The 19801-nt window shown below is 40.5% G+C and overlaps 2 protein-coding genes and 1 long non-coding RNA gene across 9 annotated transcripts; 2 read left to right on the top strand and 1 right to left on the bottom strand.

Moving 5' to 3' along the window:
* The first annotated feature begins 229 nt into the window (after positions 1-229).
* rpsa (ribosomal protein SA) lies at positions 230-2834 on the top strand. 2 transcript variants are annotated; one of them, XM_028975013.1, is made up of 8 exons: positions 230-276; positions 972-1143; positions 1218-1336; positions 1624-1869; positions 1942-2070; positions 2155-2323; positions 2531-2578; positions 2677-2834. In XM_028975013.1, exons 2-8 carry the CDS (start codon positions 1011-1013, stop codon positions 2769-2771), a joined length of 939 nt encoding a protein of 312 aa, XP_028830846.1. In that variant the 5' UTR covers positions 230-276; positions 972-1010; the 3' UTR covers positions 2772-2834. The 2 variants fall into 2 exon arrangements, with proteins under 2 accessions (XP_028830846.1, XP_028830845.1); XM_028975012.1 differs by having other exon boundaries at positions 2528-2578.
* LOC114787165 (uncharacterized) lies at positions 2418-19150 on the bottom strand. Of its 2 annotated transcripts, XR_003749310.1 has the most exons (6): positions 19079-19150; positions 13125-13212; positions 12759-12799; positions 4529-4654; positions 3706-3906; positions 2418-2978 (listed from the first exon to the last, which is right to left on the bottom strand). It is a non-coding gene; the product is annotated as an uncharacterized LOC114787165 (long non-coding RNA). The 2 variants fall into 2 exon arrangements; XR_003749309.1 differs by lacking the exons at positions 12759-12799; positions 13125-13212; positions 19079-19150 and adding an exon at positions 5508-5686 and having other exon boundaries at positions 2425-2978.
* Positions 4791-19071, top strand: ift56 (intraflagellar transport 56). Of its 5 annotated transcripts, none has more exons than XM_028975009.1 (19): positions 4802-4870; positions 4964-5175; positions 5385-5531; positions 6147-6224; positions 6336-6450; positions 6590-6639; positions 6717-6862; positions 6941-7112; positions 7492-7566; positions 7647-7749; positions 7835-7890; positions 7988-8041; positions 8158-8221; positions 9506-9594; positions 9675-9758; positions 9836-9905; positions 9990-10096; positions 11678-11811; positions 18670-19071. In XM_028975009.1, exons 2-19 carry the CDS (start codon positions 5173-5175, stop codon positions 18779-18781), a joined length of 1659 nt encoding a protein of 552 aa, XP_028830842.1. In that variant the 5' UTR covers positions 4802-4870; positions 4964-5172; the 3' UTR covers positions 18782-19071. The 5 variants fall into 5 exon arrangements, 4 of the variants coding, with proteins under 4 accessions (XP_028830841.1, XP_028830842.1, XP_028830843.1 ...); XM_028975010.1 differs by lacking the exon at positions 18670-19071 and adding an exon at positions 14188-14775; XM_028975008.1 differs by lacking the exon at positions 18670-19071 and adding an exon at positions 13406-14181 and having other exon boundaries at positions 4791-5175.
* Positions 19151-19801: the final 651 nt, after the last annotated feature.

Below are 19801 nucleotides of genomic sequence, written 5' to 3'. Positions count from 1 at the left end.
TCTCAAGTCTCACGCATGTGTCTCTCTCAACACGGTAGAGCATGTAAAACCAAAGCCATTGAATATAATCTATAATTATCTTCTCTATTCTGTGCAACGTTGCAACTGATTACATCGCCGAACCACCAAGGTCGCTGTTTCTTTGGTGGTAGAACTGCAGAAGAAATGATACCCTGCTTATGATTGGCTGCCATTTCTGTATAAATTTGACGTCATTTCCTGTGGTTGCCCTCTTTTTGCCGTGAGGTGCAGATCTCCATACGGCGTTGTCTCGTGGTGAGGAAAAAAGCAATTAAAATGAGTCTTTTTCGTATTTTTACGGACTGGGTGGTCCGCACCTTTTTATTAAGCACTTTCTTATATATATGTGTATGATCAGAAGTCCGTTAACATTTAAAATGGCGAGTTTGTACGATGTTCGTTTTTCCAGGCCGCGAGCCTGAACGCGCACGTGTAGTTTTCTACTTAAGAATATTTCTGTTCACATTTGCTTCGTTCTATTACAACGGTGCGTTTAACACTATGATCGACATTGCTAATTGATTAAGTTGCTATTTCATAAGGGTACAGATCGATTAAATGAATTTTCCGGGTTACATTTCGCTTTTTTTTTAAATTTCTACTCGTTTTCTAATGCGTATAATTTAATCAGCATTTTCCCTTGCTTAAACTACTTTGGAGCCATTTTTTGTCTTAAGCATTTCAAAATAGTCAGGATTGTAAGCTGAGCTTATGTTTAATATTTGATTATTTTAAACATATTTTCTTGTGTTGCACTCTATTAAAGCCTGGTACTTCTGTTAGTACTCGGGTGTCGGAAGTGTGCTAAAGTGAGCAGGCCAGGTTTCGCTGACACCAAGAGGGCTTCTTCCCCATGACTGGGGTTTGATAGTAACCTGAGCCACAAGTTCTCTTCCTGGGGATGAGAACTTCCTGTTAATCAGTTTGTTTTTTCCCCCTTTTCTTATTAGCTCTCCCACAAAACTCGTTGCACAGGGAAAGTGGTCACGATGTCCGGAGGTCTAGATGTCCTTCAGATGAAGGAGGAGGATGTGCTGAAGTTCCTGGCAGCTGGAACCCACCTGGGAGGTACCAATCTGGACTTCCAGATGGAGCACTATGTCTACAAGAGAAAGAGTGATGGTGGGGTTTGCTTCTGCAATTTGCTAGGGCTGGTTGTCTTGTGTGACGTGACATTAACTGCTGTTCCTTTCCAGGCATTTATATAATAAATCTTAAGAAAACCTGGGAGAAGCTTCTTCTGGCGGCTCGCGCCATCGTTGCCATTGAGAACCCGGCTGATGTGTGCGTCATTTCCTCCAGGAACACTGGTCAGGTAACTTGGGCATCAGAACAATGAGCGTTATCTTTCACTTGTTTAGAGCTTCTAATTTGACTGAAAGATAAACATTTACAAACAAAACTGGGAGGAGGAAATGCTGGCTGGATTCATAGCTTTTTTTTTTTACATCACATGGAGCATTTGGTTGTGTGGTAGTGAGCAGGCAGAGTTTTGCTGACACCAAGATCCTCCACATAACTGAGGTTTGATAGTGACCCAGGCCAGATGTCATCGCTGCATCACTGTAATATTCTGACCTTCACACTTCCATCTGCTTTCAGAGAGCGGTGCTGAAGTTTGCCTCTGCCACTGGTGCCACCACCTTTGCTGGCCGCTTTACCCCTGGTACCTTTACCAATCAGATCCAGGCCGCCTTCCGGGAGCCCCGCCTCCTGATAGTCACGGATCCTCGTGCCGACCACCAGCCTTTGACTGAGGCCTCCTATGTAAACATTCCCACCATCGCCCTTTGCAACACAGACTCGCCCCTCAGATACGTGGACATTGCCATCCCATGCAACAACAAGGTACACCCCACACCCCACACTAATCTTTTTGGGAGGGACTAGTGCTTAAGCATGGTGGTTGCTGTATTTCAGGGTCCACACTCTGTGGGTCTGATGTGGTGGATGCTGGCCCGGGAGGTGTTGAGGATGAGGGGCACCATCTCTAGGGAGCATCCCTGGGAAGTCATGCCTGATCTCTATTTTTACAGGGACCCTGAGGAGGTAAGTTTTGTCTTATTCGGGTGGCACCATGCCCCTTTTTGTCATTTTGACGAGTGGCTGTCACGTCCTCCTTTCTCGCCCCAGATTGAGAAGGAGGAACAGGCTGCTGCCGAGAAGGCTGTAGGGAAGGAGGAGTTCCAGGGTGAGTGGACTGCTCCTGTGGCTGATTTCACTCAGCCTGAAGTGACTGACTGGTCTGATGGGGTGCAGGTGCCCTCAGTACCCATCCAGCAGTTCCCTGCTGCCGTCGAGGGTGAGCAGTGTCTCGATGTCCTTTTTCATTTATCAGTTCACAGTACAATGAGTTTTATGGTCAAGATTTTATGTTCTGTTTGTTCTGACGCTACACTGCTGTAAAATAAATGTAATACCTGACTAGCAAGAAGTACATAAACTATTAGGAACAATTTTATTTCTGTTTTACAATTTTTTATTTATTTATTTATTTATTTTTTAGCAGGTGCGCCTGCTAAGGCTGCCCCTACCACTGAAGGAGGAGGCTTTCCAGGTGATCTAGTGCAAAAGGGGCTTCTTTCTTTGCAGATTTTTCTGTTGACTAACGTCAAAAGCGTTCAATTATTTAATGAAATGTTTCTTGTTGCGCAGAGGACTGGAGTGCCCAGACGGCCACCGATGACTGGTCTGCTGCCCCCACAGCACAGGCGGGTGACTGGGGTGGGGCAACTGCTGATTGGTCCTAGGCAGTGCTCCCTGGCTACTGTGATGTGTGATTTGAATTAATAAAATTCCTCACTTGTAAGGTGTTTTTGTGTTTTGGGATAAGGAGGCAATTGTATTGGGGTAATACAGACTTCATTTTGTGTTTTCCATGTAATGGTCTAATTGTGTACAGGTGTTCCTTATATTGGGGTCAATACCAAGAGACAATCCTTTCTCAGTGTAACATTCTGCAGGTATAAAAAAAAAAAAAAAAATGGTATCAGTACATCATTCCAAGCTCATCATTCAAAGTCACGTAACTGACAAGCAGCAGCATCTGGCCATAGCGAGCTTGTGAACTTGTGTTGCAAATTGTCATTAGCAGACTTTCATCACGACACAGAACTACTGTACAAACAGTTTTGAAACAAGTGACAAACATAAACTAAAAATATCTATTTAATCTATGCCTAGTTTAGTGAATTCAAGTTTGAGTTAATCCATTTAAACTATCAAATTAAAATAATCTATTGATCTATTGTGTTGCTGATATACAGGCCTTATATAATTATACTATATCTTACTACATGTAATGCAACTGTGTACATTCATATATTGATAGATGGTTACCTAAAACAATTGGAAATTAGAAATGAATATAGGCTTTTCACTATGAACTTGGTCAAGGCTAAGTGACACTCATCCACTGTCTCCTCAGGCATCTTTCCACTAGCTGCCAGTGTGAAGGGTCTTTGGGTTAGTTAACTGTCTTTGGGATTAAAAGTAATACAGGTTTGGAACCTATTTTAATGTTTGATGTTTATTTAGGCTACTACATACTCTAAACATTTAGCCTATATGTAGGCTATATGTAACTGAATATGTGTTTATTAAATTATACTGATTTTTTACTAAATATCTTTATCATAAACATTATGTGATGTTTATGTCATTCATTTTACATAGCATGCATACCTGAGGAGGCGGATGATGAAGTTCTGCACATAATGCACTTTGGCTAGATGTTTTGATAAATTGTCTGTGTTTCCACCTTTACAAGCAGAAATCTTGTAGCGCTTGTTGCAACGAGCACTGTCTGTGTTCACACGGTTGAAGTGTAACCATATTTTGGATCATTTGTCTCTCTCAGCCATCATCAATCGCGAGCTCTGTGTACTGCAGAACAGACAACATTTCATGCGTGAAACCGCAGGCGAGTAACAAATATTATTGCAAATTACGAAAGGCTGGTCTAGTTAATGTTTATTTAACTTTCTCCCGTACCGACCGCAGAACTGTAAACAAGAGTTTATCGATACTTTGGTCTTTTATAATTAGGCACCTGGACTGATTAATTACCAGGTTTTGGAACCCACCCCTAGAGGACAGGTTTAAATTAGCCATGCATTCGATCATTGAGGGTGGAATACGCATCACCTGATGACGGTGGACAAGATTTGATAATTAAATTACAGTTTCATAAAAAAACAATTTACAATATGCGAAACAAATTTACAAGCATCAAATAATACCAAAAAGGATAGTTACTATAGACTGTGATTGTTGATTTTTCATTTAATGCACAAGTTTGACAAAAATTATAGAGATTAAGCCTGAACTTTTATTAAGTGATTAAGCCTGCAATTCAAAATGTTTAAACAATGTCTCTTTAATCTCTGAATGAGTTATGTTTAATTATGACTCTATGATATTATGAACAGTGAACATGTGGTTGGAAAACAAACTCAAAATAATTAAAGAATATTGCTACTCAAAAGAATATTGTTTCTAAAAATACCAGTTAGTCGTCTGTCCCGTTCCTGATGCAGATTGACTCTTCGTAGGAATAAAGGAAGCCCTTGACGGTCGGATGTTGGGTATCGGACTCCTGGAGTTCCGCACAGCCCTGCTTCACTTACTGACCCTGCACAATGTTAAAAAGTTAATGTGTTAAAAAGCAAAATGTTAAATATTCGTCACTGCATCGCCCCTCTAATATTATTAGCAATGGTATAGTCCTAATGACCAGGTTACCCTGCCATGCTATTGAACAGTGGTATGGTCCGTGCTAGGTTAATAGCTACTTGTGTGCTGCAATTGAGACGATTCTCCTTCTAATAATCACTGCATTGTATTTGGTGTGAGTACATAACTTGTCCCAAATATTATGAATGAAACCCTAGCTACAGTGTATCTCAATGACAATCACTTTACTTTTACTTTATCTGATCAGTCACCGACGATGACGTCAAACAAACGAAGCGACGTTACCAAGCAACGCGCCCTACACAGCCAAGACGCCTTCCGCGGAATTATACTGGAGAACATATCGAGAACATGTCGACTTTGAGCTATTGATGAATTCGCGATTCGTGCTGCGTGGCACGTAGCTTCATCTACACCCTCTTTACTGAACGATATTTTCAGCTTTTAGCTGTAATCATGGTGAGTCTCTGAGTTTAGAAGTTTAGAAGCGGTCTAGTTAGCGTACGTTAGATAAACCACCTTAGCATTTCCTGGCTAATGATTTAATCCAAAACGCTGGACAGCAGCTCGCTAAATTAACGTCTGTTTAAATACTTATAATCATGCTATAATCATGCTAGTTACTTTGCTAGCAGGCCAAACGGGTTCTGCTCTAATTATTCCTGCAGATCCTATCCCGAGTGAAGCCAGCGGTTGTTTGCGATGGACATTTAGATGCTGGCGAAAATAAAAATAAAAACAAAGCCAAGAAGATTCCCCGTTTGGAAGACTACTTAAGCCAAAGGGACTACCTGGGGGCCTTGACGCTGCTGGAGGTAGGGCGGTGTGCACCGTGTTAGTCTTTAGCAGTGGCCTAGCGGTTAAGGAAGCGGCCCCGTAATCGGAAGGTTGTGGGTTAAATCCCGATCTGCCTAGGTGCCACTGAGCAAAGCACCGTCCCCACACACTGCTCCCCGGGCGTCTGTCATGGCTGCCCACTGCTCACTCAGGGTGATGGGTTAAATGCAGAGGACAAATTTCACTGTGTGCCCTGTGTGCTGTGCTGCTGTGTATCACAATGACAATCACTTCACTTTCACTGTACACCCAAAAAACTAAATATTCATTTGCCTTTAGCGCTTTTTCTAACTTAGTAGGTCAACAATTCTTTAAACTTGTAAAATCAATGAATTATGACGAAACAACATAATTCTTCTTTCTGTTGGATCAGTGTCATTAATCGAGACTCGTTTACTGTAAACATTCTACAACCAACATTTTAATTTTATTTTGTTGTGGCATTGACTATGTCCTTGCTTTTGTACATCACTTTGACATTTTTAATGTGTTATGTAATTAGTAAAAAGGTGTACTAAAGCTCTGCTCACAAATAATTGAATGCTGTATTGCATACATTTTTTTGTGTGTCTAAGTTTTCTACTTTATGTTAGTTCCAGCGTGAAGAACATGCTGACCTCTGGATTGGCTACTGTGCCTTTCATTTGGGAGACCACAAGAGAGCCATGGAGGTGGGTTTATGTGTGTGCGCAAAGTGAGTTAGAGGACACATACACATATCTCTACATTCATAACTTAGAACTCTTTTTCGTTGTGACCCTATTGTCACCTTATTGAAATAGGAATACAAGGAAATGACACTCAAGCCAGACTGCCCACTGGAGGTCTGGGTTTATTTCGGTTGCTCGCTCTTTTTCTTGGGTCTCTATAAAGAAGCAGAAGAGGCTGCTCTTAAAGGTTTGATGCTTCTCATTGTAAACGTTGCTCTGTGTTTTCACCAGAAGCAGCAAGACATTTGATTGTCCAATGATGTATTTTCACTGAACTATTGTCATAGAGCCTACCCTTTTCACCCATCCACCCTTTCTTTTTCCAGGACCAAAATGTCAACTGCAGAACCGGCTCCTCTTCCATTTGGCTCACAAGGTTTAAGCAATGTAAATATATGATATATATATATGGTTTATGAGTTATCACAATTGAAAGCATTTTATCTATTACAGTTCAATGATGAGAAAAAACTCATGGGCTTTCATCAGAACCTGGAGGACATCACTGAAGACCAGCTAAGCCTGGCCTCCATTCATTACATGCGCTCGCATTACCAGGAGGCCATAGACATTTACAAGAGGATCCTGCTGCAGAACAGGTGACCTATTCTTCAGGATCCCCAGATGTCAGCCATGTTCATCCTGTTACACAATATTCTCCCCTTTGTGTTTTGTAGAGAATTCCTGGCACTCAATGTCTATGTAGCTCTGTGTTACTATAAGCTGGACTACTACGACGTGTCCCAGGAGGTCTTAGCTGTATATCTGCAAAGCATCCCAGATTCCACCATTGCTCTCAATCTCAAGGCCTGCAACCATTTCCGACTATATAACGGCAAGGCAGCAGAGGTATTATAACTGAGACACTATTCATAAAGCCTGAGGATGCCTGTGAACAAGTGCTGTTGGAGAATAGTACCCAGATTGTCTAGTTTCTACCCCCATCCTAACAAGTTATTTTCTTGAATGTGGCACTATGGGTGGCACTATTATGCATGTTCACTGTTATTAAATAATTGTACTTTTCTTGTATTTGACATTCCTAACAGATGGTGAAATAATGTTCGACATTTCTATAATAGAGACTTTAAAGGGTTTTTTCCTCATTAGCCATCATCACAAAAACAGTGAAAAAAACATAATTACATTATTATGTGCAATATATACATTGTGCTGTTGAGCAGCTGATTTGTTTTTAAAGACATTTTTTCTCCTTTCCCCCTGCTAGGCTGAGCTAAAGAACCTGATAGACATTTCGTCCACCTCCTTTGAATTTGCCAAGGAGCTCATAAGACACAACCTGGTAAGGGTCCCCATGTGGCACTTTTTTTGTTGAGATTTTTAATAATGCAGTAGACTTCAACCATCCCATTCTACACCAAGGTAGTGTTTCGAGGTGGGGAGGGGGCTTTGCAGGTCTTACCACCCTTGATTGATGTAATTTCTGAAGCTCGGCTCAACCTGGTCATCTACTACCTCAGGCAAGGTAAACCTGCATTTGTCACGTTTTCTTTGTTAAGTGCTGTTGGGATTTTTTAAATCTAGTTTTTACACAACTGTTTCATATGTAGATGATGTTCAGGAGGCATTCAGTCTCATCAAAGACCTGGAGCCCACCACACCCCAGGTTTGTCATGTTACCATGTTATTCACACTTTAATCTTTAATTTTATTAATCTCAAGGTGAATGTGTTGGTTAACGTTGGCCTTTGTCTCTCTGCCAGGAGTATATTTTAAAAGGAGTTGTGAATGCTGCACTAGGACAGGAAATTGGATCTGTGAGTGATGGGTCACCTGCACCAGCGGCCACATTGTAAAGTTTTCTGTAACTTTCCAGCACGTCAGTTTGAAACACCAGAGCAATCAGAATTTGCATGTGTTTCTTTTATTTTAGAGGGAGCTGCTGAAGTTTGCCCAGCAATTATTTCAGCTGGTGGGAGGCTCTGCCAGTGAATGCGGTAATGTAAAATATACAGTCATACCTTCTTGACTGCTGCGTTCCTATATACCAGGGGTGGGCAAACTATGGCTCACGGGACATATCCGGCCCACTGAAGATTGGTACAGAATTGCCCAAATCATAATTATGACTGCATTCGTTGACCTTGTCCTGTAATGCCTAGTCTTGCACCATGTGGTGCATTAGGTGCAGATCTTTGCCCCAAAGACAGGTGTGTGCCTATCCAAATCATGTCCAATGAACTGTTTTCTCCACAGGTGGGCTCCAATTAAGCTGCAGAAACATCTCAAGGATGATTAAGAGAAAGAGGATGCACTTGAGCTCAATTTTAATTTTCAAAGGCTGTGAATACTTATATACATGTACCCTGTATCTGTTTCATACATTTCATTGCTCAAACTGAACAAGAGCTTTATAGTCCAATACTGTAGCCATGTGGGGCAGGGCGCTTTATTTCATTTCTTATATCAGCAGTCAGTGTTCTCATTTGTCAGTAAAGACAACTGATATATTTATGTTTGCTATAGAAAGAACAAAATACAGAAATGCAAAATTTACAGTTTGTAAATTAGGATAATTTTTTTACGGTTTGGGATACTTCGATTTTGGCTTTATTTTAGCTTTTTTATTTATATGTTTGAGCTGGACCATATAATCCATAAAGGTTGCCTAAAAGTTGAATAGGAACAACTAGTGCTGTTGGATTTATGACTAGTCCTTTTTTTACATCAAGTAATTGAAGTAACTAAGTAACTTTTTCAATTTAAATTAAGTGGTTGTTTTTCTTTTACTGAAGTAGATTTTTAGATTGGTACTTTTATGTAATTACATTTAGTATATTTTAAGCAAAGATACTTTTACTTAAATGACGTTTTCAGTACTTTTTCGGCCTCTGATGGTGCCTAACTGCACACTAAACATGCAACAATTTACATCCAACTCGCTCATTTTCTTCCCTACCTAGTATATTAATCCTTTCTCTGAAATGAAGGGTGATCAACACTACTGTTCCCACTACAAGTGAATGTAAATATGAACACTGTAATGTCTTTTTTATGTTTATGTCTGATATGTATGCATCTGCTGCTGGCCCGGCCATTTGTCAAATTAAAAAAAGTTAAAAGTGTGACACCTGAGCTAAATGGTTTGAAAACCCCTGCTCTAGAGTGCCCAGACTGTTCTCCGAGTTTTTACTCTCCATTTTGTGTTCTTTTAACTGATTACCATGCATTTCCATGTCATATTTTCAGTCTCATTTGATTTTGTTTTATTTCATCAACAGACACGATACCAGGCCGGCAGTGCATGGCCTCCTGCTTCTTCCTTCTCAAGCAGTTTGAAGATGTGCTCATCTACTTGAATTCAGTCAAGGTTTGTGTACATGCTTGCCCTGCTACTCTTTGCATATGTGCAGCTTTTCATAACCAGGCCATGTTATTTTTTTCTTGTAGAGCTACTTTTACAATGATGACACTTTTAATTTCAACTATGCACAAGCTAAAGCTGCATTGGGGAACTACAAGGAGGCGGAGGAGGTAATGCTGCAGTCACGTCAAGTAAAATAAAGGCCATGACTTCCTGATGAGCATGTAATGGATTGGTTTTGTGATAGGTTTTCCTCATCATCCAGAGTGAGAAAATCAGGAATGACTATGTGTACAAGAGCTGGCTGACTCGCTGCTGTGCGTACTATTTAAAAAAAAATGTATTTGAGTGAAATAAGAAGAAACACATTACACATATTGTAATTCACTTATTTGATGCAGATATCATGAACAAGAAGGCTCGTCTTGCCTGGGAGCTTTATCTGAAGATGGAGACATCCTCAGAGTCCTTCAGGCTCCTTCAGCTCATAGCTAATGACTGCTATAAGGTGCCTAGTAGGATTGTAATTAGGGCTGCACGATATTGGGAAAATATGCAATATTGTTGTTGAATATTGCGACAATGATATTTCTTGCGATATAACATTTACCTAGAGAAATGTTTTTTAAATTATTATTATTATTATTAGCTATTTACAAAAAAAATAATTTAGATATGTAATGATCATACTAATATAAACAGGTAATATATATTCATCTGATCTAATTAAATTTCAGGCTAAAAAGAAACAATATGTCAAGGAAGTTGCAAATATTTAGACTTCAAAACATTATGAATGACTTAAAACCCTCAGCAGATATTCTAATTTCTGGTTTGCTGTTACCATAGACCTGCCAACACAATATGAATTGCTTTCAAAGATAACTTTTTATTTACATGTAACCATACACTCATCATTTCACACCATATTTTAAACAAAATATTTCCTTGCCTATTTTTTTTTTATATATATAAAAAATATTATTAAACAAAAATGAAATAAGAAAATACTATTAAACAAAGTGTCCAGGCCTCAAATAAATTGGTATGTAGAGGAAACACTAACATATTGTCAACATTTACATAAATAAAAATTAATATTAACATGTAAACATTACATGGCCCGGTCTAGCCAATAGCATTATATTACCTACTTGGGAGGCGGGTATAAAGATTGGTCAAATTTGGACACACAAATGCTTGGCACATAAATTAATGCTGCATCCGAAATCGCATACTACTTGAGTAGGTACTACATTTGAATGACATTTTTACATTTTACACTTGAAAAGAGCCGTTTCCCACCATGTTTCGAATATGACGACGCCTCTCCCGCTGCCTATGGGATAGTGAAGTGTCCATCGAATGCCTACTACAGAATTTGGCTGGAAGTAGTAGGTCATCCGGGAACTTCTCATCTACTTTTTCGAAAACTATGAATTCACCACTCAGCTTGTCCGGTTCCAGCCGCACGCATAGAAGTACAGCAGAAGTACAGCGTGTACTACTTGCCTCACATACTGTTTTTCACATACAATATAGTGTAGCGGCGGAGGCCGGCCATGAGTTGGGACCAGCATGCCTTGAGGATGAGATTCGCGCCGACAGGACGGGCGTGCCCAGGGACTGCAAATAGTTAACCATGTTACGTGTAAATGTGTTCTGTTGGGGTTTGGGATGTGTGTGTTATGGGGATTTAATGTAGCGTGTTGAAGGGGAGAAACTTTACACCGGGACATAGTGGTGTAGGGCTGGAGGAGAAGAACGTAGAAGCCGGAGGAGTAGGTATTGGCTGTTGGCGCCACCTGCTAGCTTCCGTTCAATATAAAGCGTTATTCTGAAACCCTAATGATTGAGACGATTTCTCCTTTCCTGACCTCGCGGCGATAGCTTGTCACAATAGTATATAGTATGCCATTTCGGACGCAGCATAAATTTCATTTATTGCAACTCTTTGTGATACAGATATCGCGTATACTAGTATCCCGATAATGATCATGTTTCTATATATCATGCAGCCCTAATTGTAATACAATTTTGTAATAGACTCTGGTTTTGGGATAAGCTATAGCGCTCTTCTTTTTCTCAGATGGGTCAGTTCTACTACGCTGCGAAAGCTTTTGATGCTCTTGAACGCCTTGACCCCTGCCCAGAGTACTGGGAGGGCAAGAGAGGGGCCTGTGTAGGAATCTTTCAGCTCATACTGGCAGGCAGGGAGCCCAGGTATGACCTTGGTCTTTTGCCTGTTCTCACTCTTGCCTCACACCTCTTATCTTTTCCCCCACATTATTTATTTGAAAATGTGTCCTCTGGTCTGCTCTTTAACCATATAACTATAATAATAATAATAATAATGTTAATAAAAAAGAAAAATCTCAAAGGGCACAATGTTTACTTTTTAGAACTTAAAGCCACCCGATGTGGAGTCACAGCTTAGAATTTCTCATACACAACTGACGTGGTCAGCACAGGATTACAATGAAATACATCCAAAAATATGGCAAATGAAGGTTATTGCAGTCTACTTGTGTATAACAAATTAGCACCCAGGTAGTCTCAGCAGGTGACTAGATGGAGTCAGCAGTGGGTCAAGTAGGACAGTTCATGGAAAGTGAAAGTGAAGTTATTTGTCATTGTGAAACATAGCACAGCACACGGTGCACACAACAAAATGTGTTCTCTGTTTTTAACTAATCACTCTTGGCGAGCAGTGGGCAGCCATGGAAGGTGCCTGGGGTGCAGTGAGTGGGAACGGTACTTTGCTCAGTGGCACCTTGGCAGTTCGGGATTCGAACCGGAAACTTCCTTATTACGAATCTGTTTCCTTACCCCCTAGGCCACCACTGCCCAGTTGTTGGCTCCATGGAATTATCATTAGCCATTGTTTGATACCATTGGTGTCAAATTAGAATTGAGGATTGTCCTTCTTTTCTTCTATCAAAGATGACAGATGAGCAGCTCTGGCAGAGGAAAGAGCTTTTTGATATTTGATGAGACTGTCTTTAGTCTCTTGAGACTGATTTCCAGTTTTGAGTAACGCCATTTCTGTTTCAATCTGCATGAGTCCTGTTTTAGTTGACTGGTGTGGTTGTTGTACCATGAAGCCTTATTTTGAAAATTAATGCATTTCTTTATATTGTAAATTAAAGAATAATTGAGGATCGTCTTACCTTATCTTGTGTCGAAGTTACTTGTAGGTCTTCTGCAGAATCTGGTAAATCAGGTGGACACAGGGATGGCAGAAGATGTTGACTAAATTCTGTACATGTGGAATTAGTGAATATGCGCTGCTCCTTGTGTTATCTTGTGGGTCATGCGGATGGACAGTCAGGTTCTCAATCATGTAGAAGATGCTCTCTTTAAAAGACTGGATGTCTTCCCCAGACTAACAAAGATTACAGCAAATTTAGGGAGCTTACTTAAGACCCACATTTACCATACACCATACACGTGGAAACAGTCAACTGGGAATTATTTCTGGACCAGTATTAAAAAGAATGCAATGAAATTCCCCAAAATAGAATGGATATACTCACTCCTGAGGCAGCTGCACATCATGCACATCTTCGAAAGGTGAGCCATCAGATTTCCAAGCTGGATGCTAATGCTCCCATAATGCTCCTTCTTGGAAGAGATATATTAAAAATAAACAAAGTCAGAGAACAGATAAACATGCCACTAGTTCTTTGGAGAATGGACGAACAACCTTTCTTCATCCATGTTATAATCTCATTAAAGTGAATGAAAAATAAAGGTTGTCATAGAACATTTGAAAACTCATGAACAGGGTTAAAGCCTTGGTCGCTCTGTCTTTTAGAGAACTCAAAAGGATGACACAATCGTTGAAGACCAGACCAGGAGTATCATGGACAAGGAATTCTGCAGAAACAAAAGCAATTGCTAGGTGGCAACCTTCCTATTCAAATACCAGAGGGATTAAATCACCTACTGTCATGCAACAGTTTCCACAAGAAACTGACACAACTTCCACAAGAAAATAGTTATTTCTTATGGTTAAGCTCATTGAGAGCAATCATGCAGAGGTTTTTCAGTGTGCATCATCCTAAAAAGCCAGATAGAAGTGGTCTTCAACTTTGGCATTTCCTTAAATGATGTTCTTCTGAGTGGTCCCAACCTCAACAACTCTCTAGAGAGTGGCAGTCACTGCAGATATTCAACAAATGTTCCACTGTTTCCTGGTGAAAAGAGAGCACAGAATTTTTTTGTGTTTTTTTTTTTTTGTGGTTCAATGACAACAATCCCAACAACTCCCTAATTTTATTTGTCACGGTAAACGGTATGATATCCAGTGAAATGCTTGTGTGACTGCTATTGACCTCAATATTACAAATATTTCAAGTGTTACAAATGTACAAATATTACAAATTTATGTTTTTAAACATAAAATATATGTACCAAGTAGGGTGAAGGTGTGCAAATGTGTAAAGTGAAGTTGTGTAAGTGACTGGGGGGATAGTCCAGAAGTTGTTTGAAAGTGCTGGAGTGTATTAGAGTTCTGTCCTATGTAGTGTTGTGGTTGAGAGCTTGTATATCCTGTGGGAAGAAGCTCCTCCTCATTCTCTCTGTGTTTGCCTTCAGGGAGCGGAAGCGCTGATCACAGCAGAGAGAACAGTTCATTTTTGGGGTGGCTGAGATCCTTCACTATCTTCCTGGCCCTGGTCCAGCACCACTTACTGTAGATTGATTGAATGTCAGGGAGCTTGGTACAGATGATGCGTTCAGCTGTTCGGACCACACTCTTAAGGGCTCGCCTGTCCTGCATGGTGCTGTTCCCGAACCTGGTTGAGATGTTTCCTGTCAAGATGCTCTCTATGGTGCAGAAGCAGAAGTTCCTAAGCACCTTGTCTCTCAGGCGTCAAGGTGGTAAAGACACTGCCGGGCCTTTTTCACCATGGTGTTGATGTGACAGGACCACAGGACAGGTCCTGCGTGATGTGAACACTGAGGTATTGGAAGCTGTCCACTCTCTCTACTGGGCTCCTGTTGATGACAGGGGTCTGGTAGATCCTCTCTTGCTTGGCCCACCTAAGTCCACTATCATTTCCTTTGTCTTGCTGATGTTCAGGTCGAGATTGTTCCTCTGGTACAAATTCTCCAGATTTCCAACCTCCTCCAGGTAGGCTGTCTCGTCATTTTCAGATCCGGCCCACCACGACAGTGTCATCAGCAAACTTAATGATGGTAGTGGAGTTTATAGTGGCTGCACAGTCGTGGGTGTACAGAGAGTACACCAGGAGGCTCAAAACACAGCCCTGGGGGGCTCCAGTGCTGAGAGTGATGGTGGCCTGTGGTCTGCCAGTTAGGAAGTTGGGAGACCCACTGACACAGAGATGAGCTGAGTCCCAGGTGCTCCAGCTTGGTGGTGAGTGTGTTAAATGCTGAACTGTCTTCAAGGAAGAGCATTTTAACATAATTTCCTATCCGAATGTCCAGGTGGCTGAGTGCTGTTCGGACCTCTGTGAACACAGGTGCTATCTGGTTTGCGCATGTTCTGAGGATTCTACCTGAGATGCCATCTGGTCCTGCTGCTTTCCTGGTGTTCACTCTCCTGAAGGCTCTCTTCACGTCAAACACATTTTTGGTGCTGGCAGTGTTTTCCTGGCCACAGCTGTTGGCAGCACTAGCCTTAGCATCCCTAACGTCTTTAGCTGCAGCTTTGAATCGAGAAGGTGTTCAGCTCGTCTTCCAGAGACACGTCCGCGTCATCATACCAGATGTTGGTGCTTTATCCCCTGCTTAAAGAAAAAGAAGCCATCAGAGATTGTATGTTCTCAGATGCTTTAATGATGGCCATAGCAGCAGTTGCATATATCTTGTTCAAAAATGGTGAGGACAGCCATCATACTTGGATTGGTTGGCAAAGCAAGGTGAAGCAGTATAATCCACAAGTGTGTCATCTGCCATGAACTGTGTGGTTATTATCTTTTTGGTTATTGAGTTCTCAATATTAATCTTAGAATAAACCAATGTTAATATTCCATTAACATGCTGTTAATATCTAGGAGTGCAATATTACATATGTACACCTAGACTTTGTAGTTATTGTTATAAGTTATTAGCAATTGCATGCTATAATGTGATTTTCTTGCTTTTCACACTGCTCAGTAAAGAGGACAGAACAATAATGTATGTGAGTTATAATGTGAATAGATCTAATGGGGGAGTTTTTGCATGAGTTTGGACCTGGGATAGTAGAGGCCTAACAGGTAAGGAAGCGGACTTGTGACCAAAAGGTTGCCGCTTCACATACCACAATGTCAAGGTGCCACTTGAGGTCCCCTTGGTCAAGGTACCATCCAGTGTTGTTTTCGTCACCAAAATCTATGACGAAATATCTTTGTAAATGAACCTTTTTGACATGATTAAGATGAGACAAGATATAAATGCTGTAATTAACTATAATTAAATATACCATATAATATGTAAAAACTGTCACGTAAAAACTAGACTAAATATGGTTTACAAATGAAAAAAGTATACTAAAATGCCTTTTAAATTTTCATTGATGAAATCGAGATGTCATTTCTGCAATATGCATTAATTAGAAGATACTTCTGATTGGTGAGCAGATGGCTGGGAGAAAATTATTTCTTGAAGTGGAAAAGAAGTGGAAAAGAAAACAGAATGTGGGGTAAAAAAAACACAGAACAAATCAGAAAGTCTTCTGTGTATTCCTGCGTCTATAAGGTAACAATTATATTAAGAAATAATAACAATAGTAAGAAAACCTTGTTTAAATTATGAAATAGATTTGTCTAAAATAATGTTGTTTTTGTCTGTTCTACTGGGTACTTATACTATATTGACTCATTTAAATATATTGCATTACTAAAATTTGACCAAAAGGTCATCCTTGTTGACTACAACTAGACTAAAATATTTATGAATAATTCTAACTAAAACATGGCTAAAATGCTCAGACTTTTAGTTGATGGAATCTTGACGATACTTAAATGAGTATGGACATGAACTTAGACTAATAAAGACTAAAATAACAGTTTAATGCAAAAACTAGACTTAAATTTAAAATGAAGACAGGTCACCAAAAACAACTAGTACAATCCCCACACACTGCACCCTGGGTGCTTTTCATGGCTGCCCACTGCTCACTAAGGTGATGAGCTAAAAGATGAGGACATTTCATTGTGTGCAATGACAAAAACAATGTCAGGCCAGGTAAATTACATCTTCAAACTGCGATAAGCACATTGTTTGCTAGCCATCCTCAGGGTTTAAATAAATAGATGAAACTTAAAAGAAACCAAATTTGTATGTAACATTGATGGATGCGAGTTTAAGATTAGATTAGATTAGATTCAACTTTATTGTCATTACACATGTACAAGTACAGGGCAACGAAATGTAGTTTAGGTCTAACCAGAAGTGCAATAAGCAGCAAGTGCAGGATACAGTTCAAATAAGTTAAGTTATATATATATACATAAAGTGGTATGTGCTATACATAAAGTGATATGTGCAGTACAAAGTGATATGTGCAGTACAAAGTGATATGTGCAGTGCAGTGATTATCAAGAGTGTATGGGGGGGGCAGAGGAGTTCAGCAAGGAAACAGCTCTGGGAAAAAAGCTGTTCCTAAGTCTGCTGGTTCTTGTCCGTGGTAGCCTGAAGCGTCTGCCTGAAGGCAGGAGAGAGAACAGTTCGTGGGCCGGGTGGGAGGAGTCCTTAAGAATACTGCGAGCTCGACGCAGACAGTGCTTCCTCTGGATTTCCTCAATGGATGGAAGTGGAGTCCCTGTGATGCGCTGGGCAGTTTTCACCACCCGCTGCATCGCCTTACGCTCAGCAACAGTGCAGCTTCCATACCACACTGTGAGACAGCTGGTAAGGATGCTCTCTATTGTAGAGCGGTAAAAGTTCAACAGGATGGTAGTGGGTAGCTGGTTCTTTTTTAATGTTCTCAAGAAGAAGAGGCGCTGGTGAGCCTTCTTGACCAGGCTGGAGGTGTTAATGCTCCAGGACAGGTCCTCTGAGATGTGGGTCCCCAGGAACTTGAAGGATGTAACAGGCTCCACAGTCATCCCATTGATGTGGATGGGATCATGCGAGCCTCTTCTCTCCCTCCTGAAGTCCACAATGAGCTCCTTGGTCTTGGTGGTGTTTAAAAGAAGGTTATTTTCTGTGCACCAAGTGGCCAGATGCTGGACCTCCTCCCTGTAGGCAGTCTCATCGTTGTTGTCGATGAGACCTATCACCGTGGTGTCATCTGCAAACTTAATAACGGAGTTTGATCCATACATAGGTCGGCAGTCATGGGTGAAGAGGGAGTAGAGGAAGGGGCTCAGCACACAGCCCTGTGGTACACCAGTGTTGAGCGTGACAGTAGTGGAGCGGATGTGGCCTGACCTTACATGCTGTGGTCTGCTGGTCAGAAAGTCCATAATCCAGTTGCAAAGTGAGGTGTTGATGTCCAGGGCTCTAAGTTTAGAGATTAGCTTAGAGGGGATGACAGTGTTAAATGCTGAGCTGAAATCAACAAACAGCATCCGTGCATATGTGTTTTGCTTGTCCAGGTGTGTGAGTACAGAGTGCAGCGCTATGGAGACTGCATCCTCTGTGCTCCTATTGCTACTTTAAGTCTTCCAAAATGATCAGTCTTCCAATTTTTAACATAAACCTATTGCACACCAATAAAAAGGGTAGTTCATTTTGCTTCAAGATACAGATAACTAAGTGTTTTTTTTATTATCGGCTGATCTAAATCCTGAGGTTGTGTTTGACATTATACTAGTGTACACTATACTAGTGGTGGTAGTAGCCTAGTGGTTAACACACTCGCCTATGAACCAGGTTCAAATCCCACGTACTACCGTTGTGTCCCTGAGCAAGACACTTAACCCTAAGTTGCTCCAGGGAGGGACTGTCCCTGTAACTACTGATTGTAAGTTGCTCTGGATAAGGGCGTCTGATAAATGCTGTTAATGTAAATGTACAAGCCCCATGCTTGTTTGGAAATAGTACCTTTTTTCAGGGCTTACGCCAAACTCTTCATGAAAACTTTACCAGTATGATCATTGACTTCTTTGTGTTGCATTGTGCTAGGGAGACACTGAAGGAGGTCCTGCCTATGCTGAGGAGTACAGGGAACCCCCAGGTGGAGTATATAATTCGAATTCTGAAGAAGTGGGCCAAAGACAACAGAGTTACTCTATGAAAACCTGTAAGGTTTTACAAACCATATGCAATTATATAAAAACTGGGACTCTATTTTTTTATTTTACCTGTAGTTAGAGCATATCTGGCTCTCATTTGTGGGCTGCATGTTACTTTGATTTATGGAGAGGCATATGAATATACTATCTTATATAAATACTTTTTGATCCCTGTTTATTTATGTAATTAACTGATCTGTTTTCCAAGCTTGTTTTAGTTTTAAAACTATTCTTACAGAATGTAAAAAATAAGCTGAAATGGCACCAATAAACATACTCTCAATTTAATTAATATCTACCTTTTCCCTCTCTTTTGAGATCCTGTGGATGTATGACTTTTCTCCAACAGTGGCTTTCCCATGGCAAATTCTGAAAACAAATAGATTATAGAAAATATCCACTCACTTGCTACATTGTATGTTATACAGGGAGTACAGAGATCAAGTGAATTTTGATACACAGCCAATGATCACATATTTTTATACTCTGTGGTGCAAATGACAGTAAACATCACAATATGGTCACAGCCATCTCTCCTTCCTGCACCTCTCACTGTCCAAGGGAGTGCAATAATAACATAACATAAACCACAACATATATACAATTTACAACATTGCAAACCTGCACAGTAATTCACTAAAATCAGTAAGTCACTAAATCGTGTATCTTGCCTTCTTGGACCTATGTACAATATACAACATTATAAGAACACAGGTACACGAACAAAATATTTCTAACATGTACATGGTTAATAAAAAAACTAAAAACATTCTGCGCGCTGACCCCACATACCTCTCACTGTCCCTTATGTGTCCGAGAGGAAGAAACCATGTTACTGACCCACTAAATCAGGGTCATGGCTTCTACCATTCAGCTATGGGGGTGATGAAAGAGTTTTATAACTCACAGATCTGTTCATTACAATAAACATGAATTAAACGATAAGGAAATACAGAGACATGTTTGATGTAAACAAAAACAATAACAGCATGCTTACATGTCTCACAGACAGAATTAAACTA

This window comes from Denticeps clupeoides, chromosome 3 (genome assembly GCF_900700375.1).
Source record: "Denticeps clupeoides chromosome 3, fDenClu1.1, whole genome shotgun sequence".
In the NCBI taxonomy this organism is placed as follows: domain Eukaryota; kingdom Metazoa; phylum Chordata; class Actinopteri; order Clupeiformes; family Denticipitidae; genus Denticeps; species Denticeps clupeoides.
The sequence above is the reverse complement of the archived record's forward strand: the minus strand, read 5'-3'. Positions and strand labels throughout refer to the sequence as shown.